Genomic DNA, 8,436 nt, shown 5'->3' on the forward strand with positions numbered 1-8,436 from the left:
GAGCTGGGTGCATATTGTTGATGTGTATAATTAAACAATGGTACAATTGGAAATAAATTGAGATATTAGTTGGGTACATTTAGAAAGTTGTTGGATATATTGGGTAGTCGTGCCCTTAATTAACACGTTTTACATTTCTGATAAATAAATAAAATAAAATAAATAAAAACTTAAGAGCTGATTTTGAAAGTCTATTGCTGTAACAAGATTGGATCAAACGGTCGAGATCAAGTGGAACGGTGGAACCCTTTTCGTTATCCTTTTAGACAGACCGAGTCTAGGTAGCTTTCTCATCATCTCTCCCGCTCTGAAGCCTGTACTTGTTCGATGGCCACTGTCCTCAGAAGTCCACCTTTGCGGGCACCAACACCAAAACCTTCGTACGTTTGGTCTCGACACTTGACCCCTCAAACCTCTCTGCCGTCTCTCCGCTCCCTCAAGCTTTTGCCGTTGGCTTCCCACCGTCAAATTGAAACCACCAAACACGTCCAGGTACTATTCATACTTTCTGAACCCTTGTTTGCCCTGTTTGTCAGACATATGTCCAGGTCCTTGATTGTTTACTTCATATATTAGCAATTGCTTTTACTAACATGTTGTTCAATCATGGGTGAAGGCAGATATCCCAAGGAGAAGGACGAGCATTGGAAATCCATACCTCAACAGATTTGCACAGTAATCATTTTCTCCATAACCGATTTTCATTGTTACCTTTATGTATCACACTAAATTTCGTGTAATTTGACATCATTTTATGCCCTGAAGGAGCAAAATAACACATGCATTACTTGACTTTTAATCACGACTGAAGGCAGTCATGCTAAATTAGTTCCAGTTTTTATGTCAGTTCAGTTATACCGATATTCACTAACAGAGTTTACCTGTGTCTGGAATATGGATAATTTTATATGTAGAAATCAAAATTTCGAGTTTTGCATACAATTTTTATATTTAGTTGTTAGTTTTTGTTTTTCCTTTCGTCTGTTTCATGTTTATTTGTAAATCGCAAGGCAAAAGTTTTATCTAGAAGTTACACGCAAAAAAGAAACAGCCTTAAATGCCAGACTGCTCCCTGAGGTTTGCATAAATTGTCAGTGACGACTTGGTGGGATTTTAGCGAAAGAAACTTTTCATTTACTAGCTACTTATATCTGAACAATTTAATAATAAATAACAGTGTTGTCCAAATTGATCAATGCAGAATCATTTCATATTATTCCTCCACTCCTCCACCTAAGACCGATATGAAATATATGAATTTTGATATTATTGTGAACACTTTGCTGTCATTTTTATTTCCATAGGCCGACTTTTCATGTCATGAACAGTGTTATAATAAGTCTCTAGTCCTTTGGGACACTATTTTTTCTTCACATCTCTTTTGCTCTTTCCCAGTACGTACTTTTTATCTAGCTATTGGGAATCATCTCTGTGATTATAACATTTTGTTGCAGAGCTTTTTAGGAAAACTTTGGTTACCAGAGGTATTCAAGATGTGAAGAAGCCTTATACATGGATATCTACATTCTTAATTGGACAGAGCTTGTGGCTGATCTCTACACCAATGGCACAATCACGTGAAATTATAAAAACAAATGTGGTTTATGAGACTGGAGAGTTATTTGAATTGGGAATTCAGCTTTCATACTTGCTACTATTGTTGGGTTTTCTTGGGATTGGAACCTTCTTTGTGATTCGTCAAGTACTTGTACGTAGAGAACTCGATCTTTCTGCCAAAGAATTGCAAGTAAGAAACTGTGTTTTTTATCATGCTCTGTTCAAAAGCATACTTTTCTACAATATTGACATTGAGTAAAAAGATTCAATTCTCTAATCTTTTGTTACTGTTAAGGGATATTGGACTTAGGTAGTTGATAACCAGTTACTCACACTATGCCTTTTTTGTATTTTGTTTTGTTTCCCAATATCAGGAGCAGGTACGAAGTGGCGATGCTAGTGCAACGGAGCTTTTTGAACTTGGAGCAGTGATGCTGAGGAGAAAAATTTATCCAGCTGCTACTAAGTACTTGGTTCAGGCAATTGAGAAATGGGATGGGGATGACCAAGATCTTGCTCAGGTGTGATAAATTTTCAATGTTAAATACACAGTTCTCACTTTGTCTTCAAGTAAACACACTCTACTGGATACAACAAACAAAGATTATCATTTTTGGCGTACAATTGTTTTATTGACCTAATTGTGCCTATTTGACAGTTTTTGTATGCCGTTCTATTCCATCTATTGATTGAACATTTTATGACATAGCAGTTAGCTACTGAAGGAAAAAAGAAATATCAATTGGAGAAATTTGTTCATATAGTCATTTGTGTATACCCCTACTTTGTTGTAGTATTATAATTTTTATTTTTTTTAGTTGTTTTGGTGTTTCCAACTCTGAAGCTCATAAAACCTGCAATTGCACATGCATACGTGGTACTTGTTCCATTGCATCTGCTAATGGTCTCCATCGCCACTAACTTGTCAATGTAACTCATGCTCAGTGTGTTTTGTATATGTAAATGCTTTCAAAAGAGCACTAACTCCATGCTGTTGTATGTGTTGGTGTATCCAAAGTTCTCGACATCTTCATATAAATAAATGTTCTCATGATTTGGTAGTCTATGTAGCAAGGGTTTAAGTTTTGACCTTTAATCTCTTTCCACCCTGTTCTTTAAGTTCATTAAGGCAAACCATAGAGGGAAAGAGGGGGGAAAAATTAAGAACATCATTTGAACAAGATGTATTTCCTTTATGTTATTTATATCATGTTGTGAAGCATGGTTTATGCTGATATTATTGTTCACCTTTTATATGTATGAATAGGTTTACAATGCCCTTGGGGTCAGTTATGTCCGTGATGGGAAGCTTGCTAAGGGAATTACCATGTTTGAAACTGCGGTGAAGCTTCAGCCAGGCTATGTTACTGCTTGGAACAACCTTGGTGATGCCTATGAACAGAAGAAAGACTTTAAGTCTGCCCTGAATGCATTTGAAGAAGTGCTTCTTTTTGATCCTAACAACAAAGTGGCGCAACCACGGCGAGATTCTTTGAAGGAACAAGTGAAATTGTACAGAGATGTCCCCGTTAAAACAAAGGAGAGATAATTTGACCTGGTATGTATCAAGTGTTATCTGATCTACGGTTGGTGAGGATCTAAGTCAGCCACACCTTATTTAAATTGGCTTGATGATCTGAAATAGCTAGTGATAGTTGAGGTATCATTGGTTTTGTATGGTCCCAGATTACGGACTGAATAGTCCCATTTTGCATTTTCTAGCGTCTGAGTAATTTGATCTGTAAAACTTGATTGGTAAGTAAATGCTCTTTGTTGTATAATCATCCGGATATCAGTATGTAGGTATCATCACCTCACCCCCCAACAGTTCTCTGGGTTTTGAACTTTTGGTCTAACCTTGTAGGCCAGCTGTGGTCAAGCTAGTTTTTGCATAATTTGAAATATCTACTCAACAAATGAATTTTCAATGCTATATTATATATAATATTACACAAAGGAGATTAAAATTTACGATCGACGGTACTTTCCTCATTTGGTTGAAATCCTTGCAAAAAGGCAAATTTGAAATTACTGAGAAAGTTGGCATGCTGGTGAGCCGTAAGCTGCTGGGTACTTGACTGGTGGTGGGTAAGGGTTCTGGCAACATATTCTGATCGGTGGTTGGAGAGTTCCTTTGTGCTCTGATTAGTGGTAAAAACCATTCTAAATTGGAGCCAGATGATAACTTGTGCATTATAGACAAACTGTGGCACTCAAAGCCTTGTTAACAAACACTGAGAGTAAACTACAGAAATTATATCCAAAAAGAAAAGAGAGAGAATCAATTTCAAGTATATTCAGAGGCCATGACTCGTGAGATGTTGTGTGGTTGCATTGAGAGTTGGAAGCTTCACCTTTTGTGGCTCACCGCCGTAAGACATTCGAGGGTGGAACACAATGTACATGGTTTCATTAGGGTCGTCATCAGCTTGCAGTTGCAGGGTATAGAGTAGCTGTCCTGCAGCATACCTGCCTAGAAGCTGGTATGATCTCTCTGATCGATCCATCGCAACACAAACATCATCCCCACCTATGAAAATCAGCGGTAAATATGAACTTATGTCTTAGTTATGTTCGATTAGCATACCTAGCTAGTGATGTCTTAGTTATCCTCAGTCTAATCATTTTTATCAGTCTGTTATAGAAGAAATGATTTCTGATTTTAATTGTATGTTTTTTCACGAGCAATAATCCTTGTGATCTGAAGTTCAATAGTTAATAGGATTTCAATTCAGAGATAAGAGACTCACAGGCGGCTAACTCTATTTGTGTTTGGTAAATGAAATCGAGAGCTGCAGAGATTTGTTGCTCAAACTCGTAAAATGGCCCAGTTTTGAAATTCATCTTTCTAAGCTTACACAGTCCCTCTCCCAGCTCCATCATAGCTCCTTTATGGTTCTAACCACACAACAGCATCAAAGCCTAACTAATTATCAAATTAGTCAACAAAGGTAGAAATGTAATACTAATTCTTATTCTTACTTATTGGGATTGCTCTAAATATGCACCTGGTTGAATAGGTGATGGAATCCCACGGCGCATTGTAGAATACCATGAAAAAGAGTTCTGGTGGGTTCTTCAGCTTTGTTCCAAAGTGACTCAAGAAAGTCATGGCACTTGTAGTATTCTCTTGTGTTGAAAAGGACCACTGCTTCATCAAAGGTGCAATCCTCAGCTTCGTCTTCACCTTCTCCAGCATCTGAGAATCGATATGAAATACGAAAACAAGACGAGTAGTGCCTGCAGCTGTGTTGACTTGTGTAGCTGTTGAAAGGCTTTGAATAATATTCAGAAGAGCAGAAGGTGATTGGGTTGGTTTGAGAAGGGAGGAGAGAGTTTGAGGTCGATGAGCGAGAAAAAACAGGACTAGTTAAACTGCAGATAGCAGAAGCTGGAAACGCCATGGAATTTCGTGGAGGAAATATTTTGACAGGTCATGCTATATTTTATTTTTCCACATTCGTGTGGTGCCTCTCCGAATGAAGTTAAACTAGCCATATACACGATAAAAGGCTTCTCACATTAGAGGCCGACGAAATATATGGCAAAATTTGGAAAGATTTTTTTTTTTCCTTTTTTTAAGGAATTCGACAGATTTTTCTTGTAGAGGAAGAGTCATCTTCCTACGTGGCAATACAACTTAAGGTTGCAAATAGGCTCAATACAGTTCATGTTTGACTTGTTTTTAGCTCGTTTTTCTTATGTTCATAAGATTAATGAGCTGAGGTTGAGCTTAATATTAAGCCCATGCCAACAATTAAAAAACGAGCCGACCTTGAATTAGGATATATTCGGCTCGTCCAGCTCGTAAGTAGATCATATATTTCATGAGTAGCTTGAGCTTGTTAAAACTCTCCCACTTAACCTAGCAACAAATTTTTGTTCCCACCTACACAATCTAACAACAAATGACAATTTTTCCCTAAGCCTAATTAATAAACTATAGCATTGCCTCTCTCTCTCTCTCTCTCTCTCTCTCTCTCTCTCACACACACACACACACACAGAGGATCCACCACTCTCATAGTCTCACTGGATCCTTCCTTGGCGAAAGACGGCGTTGGCGGGGGTGTTTCGGTCGAGGAGCATCATCATCACGTATCGAGCGCTTTAGGAACTCCAACAAGGTCCGACCTAGATTAAAAACCCGACGCCTCCGAGCCCAGCCCTCCCCATGAAAATCTCCAGTGCGTTGCTCATCACATCCACCGATTCGCCTCTGTCCTCTGGAAGTTGTTCCGGTGCTTCTGAGTAGCTACGAAGCACTTCGTTTCTCAAAACGATGGTGAAATTAGATTTGTTATGATTGGAATCAGTGTCATTCCGGCTGACGGAGACATCGACGGTGACTTGGACTTGTGCTATTGACATTTTAAGCTGCTTGATTGAAGTGAAATCGGAGAAGTAGGCATTTCGGTGCCCAGAGCAGTTTCTGGGAGCCCAAATCAATTATTGTTTTTTTTGGTAAAATGTGGGCATAAGGCCTAGAAGGAAAGAAAAAAGAAAAATAAGAATTATTGGGGGGCAATACAGGTCTATTGGGGGCAATAGACGTCTATTGAGGGAAATAAATGTTTTGAATCAATGCTCGTTTTTTTCCTTAATCGAAGTTTTACTTGTCTAATTTTAGGGAGATTAGTTCCCATTCCAGCGACCGAAAGTTCTATTGGGGGGCAGTAGAGGTTTTTTTTAGCAGGGGAAGCAATAAACCTCTCCGGCCCCATATGAGATCTCTGACAACCTCTTTGGGGACTTCTAGGGAGGTTTCATAAACCTCTATTGCCCGAATAAAGGTCAATTGGGGGGCAATAGAGGTTTGTTGGGGGGAAATAAAGGTCTATTTGGGGGTAATAAACATTTTCGACCACCTCTTTGGGGACCTCCGGCGAGGATTTCAGAGAAGTCCGGTGAACGCGACCGGTGATCGGAATCCAGCAACCGGCGACCATTGGCCGGAATCTGGCGGCTAGTGACGGGACTTCGGCGAAATCTCCTATGGCTTCTCTCTCTTCCACACTCTCTCTCTCTCTCTCTCTCTCTATATATATATATATATATATATATATATGTAACAAAGGAGTGAGGGTAAAATAGTCTCAAAAATAAAATAAAAAAATAAAAAAATAAATTAATTGGGTATTAGGGAATATCTTATTAGAGTTTTTATGAGTAAGAGGAAACTAAAAAAACTTAATGGGGTAAGTGGGATAAATGACCCTAGAATTAGGGTAAATTGACAAAAACCCTAAATAATATATTTTTTCTACTCCCAAATTATTCAAAATTTTTTTAATACCTACCTTTTCAATTGGAAGAGAATATGAGAATTTAAGTATAACATATTACAATAAAGAACAATACTTGTGCGGCAATTAAATCAAACCCTAACGGACAATAGCTATTAAAAAAAAGAAATTAAGATGTGGCGGCCATAACTGGGTTTTGATTTTTTCAATTTAAAGCCAAATGAGCCAAGCCTACCTTAATTCAATCTCAAGCTCAAGCTTGTCCAATAAGTCAGGCCAAGTTGAGTTGAGCTCAGTCTTTAGAAAATATTCAATCAGAGCTAAGCTTGAGCATGACAAAAAAATTCAAGCTCAAGTTTGGCTCGATCTTGATAAAAAGCAAGTAAGTCGAGCTTGATTACATTGGTATTTGTTTTAGCTTGGCTCATTTACACCCCTAATACAACCTACTTATTTTATTTAGATTTTTTTTTTTGGAGAAGAAAAGGAAAAACAACAACTACAACTAGAGCTTTGGGAATTTTACAAATTATTTCTCAAAGCTTTTGATTTTGACCATTTAAAAAGAAATAAGATTGATATGTTTAAATATGGAAATATCTTTACTAAAAACAATGAAAATAAGAAATGTCAACCTCAAGGGTTGATGTTATCAGTGAGCTGTGACATGTTGGTAAGTTATAAATCCAACATTATAAAGGTCATGGGTTTGATTCTCAAGGGTTGGCTGGGCTAAGTGTTTATAAAAAAAAAGATTAAAAAATAAATAAAAAAGCTCAAGGAATGATGTACTCTAATAAAAAGGCTTTCAATTTTGATTCAATAGGTCTAATCTGTAGTCTTCCATTAAGTGAGTTTATTAACTTGCTGATGTCGCTCAAGTGCGGCCTATGTTTTATGATTTGGCAATAAGGTGGCATGTCTATGCTTAGTCAGCTTAGGAGTGGGTCTAGCTATTAGAAATGTATCAAATTTTTTTTTTTTCAAACAAACAACCCAATCATAGCTCGAAGCCAAAGCTTCTTAAATACAAGTTGAATAACAAACCACCATGCTAACCTTACAATATTATAAATTATCCTTAGTTTTTATATTGGGGAAAACTCTGTTTATTCCCTGTACTATGACTCTGTCATTATTTCAGTTCCTGACATTCTAATTTAATCTGAAAACTCCCTGACCTCTCAATTTCCGTCCAACAGATCCATTCTGTTAACTCTCCGTCCAAATCCTTCGTTAAGTCATTGACGTGACAATCGCTTTCATGCTAACTCAGCTTGATAATTGTGAAATGTCCAATATAACCTTATGCTTTTCCTTTTTAAATTGTTTTTTTTGTCCTTTTCTTACTATCTTCTTCTTCACACCCAAAATCCAAAGCTCACATTCGAAGATGGCTTGACATTGCCGCATGTATTTTCTACTTACCCTCTCTCCAAAACCCCCGCCCTCTCCCAACCATCGAAACCCAGAAATTTCTGAACCAAATCCAAAAAAAAAAAAAAAAACTGCAAAGTTGCGTCTTTACTGGCCCTATGATTGACTTGTCGTAATTCCAATTTGGAATTGGAATCATACAAATGGGTCTGAATCTTCACTCGAATTTCTTCATCACTGTTCCTGATCTTTTGAT

The 8,436-nt window shown here is 37.6% G+C and overlaps 2 protein-coding genes across 4 annotated transcripts; one reads left to right on the forward strand and one right to left on the reverse strand.

The window, feature by feature from the left end:
• The first annotated feature begins 227 nt into the window (after nt 1-227).
• On the forward strand, nt 228-3,413 carry LOC112193381 (tetratricopeptide repeat domain-containing protein PYG7, chloroplastic). 2 transcript variants are annotated; one of them, XM_024333515.2, is made up of 5 exons: nt 228-492; nt 621-675; nt 1,455-1,747; nt 1,932-2,078; nt 2,825-3,413. In XM_024333515.2, the coding sequence occupies exons 1-5, from the start codon at nt 328-330 to the stop codon at nt 3,104-3,106; spliced, it is 942 nt and encodes a 313-aa protein (XP_024189283.1). In that variant the 5' UTR covers nt 228-327; the 3' UTR covers nt 3,107-3,413. The 2 variants fall into 2 exon arrangements, with proteins under 2 accessions (XP_024189283.1, XP_024189284.1); XM_024333516.2 differs by having other exon boundaries at nt 351-492; nt 617-675.
• Nucleotides 3,414-3,429: 16 nt separating this feature from the next.
• Nucleotides 3,430-5,035, reverse strand: LOC112193382. Of its 2 annotated transcripts, XM_040517095.1 has the most exons (4): nt 4,566-5,035; nt 4,308-4,455; nt 3,912-4,087; nt 3,430-3,802 (listed from the first exon to the last, which is right to left on the reverse strand). In XM_040517095.1, exons 1-4 carry the CDS (start codon nt 4,959-4,961, stop codon nt 3,782-3,784), a joined length of 741 nt encoding a protein of 246 aa, XP_040373029.1. In that variant the 5' UTR covers nt 4,962-5,035; the 3' UTR covers nt 3,430-3,781. The 2 variants fall into 2 exon arrangements, with proteins under 2 accessions (XP_040373029.1, XP_024189285.1); XM_024333517.2 differs by having other exon boundaries at nt 3,726-4,087.
• Nucleotides 5,036-8,436: the final 3,401 nt, after the last annotated feature.

This window comes from Rosa chinensis, chromosome 3 (assembly GCF_002994745.2).
Source record: "Rosa chinensis cultivar Old Blush chromosome 3, RchiOBHm-V2, whole genome shotgun sequence".
NCBI classification, from domain to species: Eukaryota; Viridiplantae; Streptophyta; class Magnoliopsida; order Rosales; family Rosaceae; genus Rosa; species Rosa chinensis.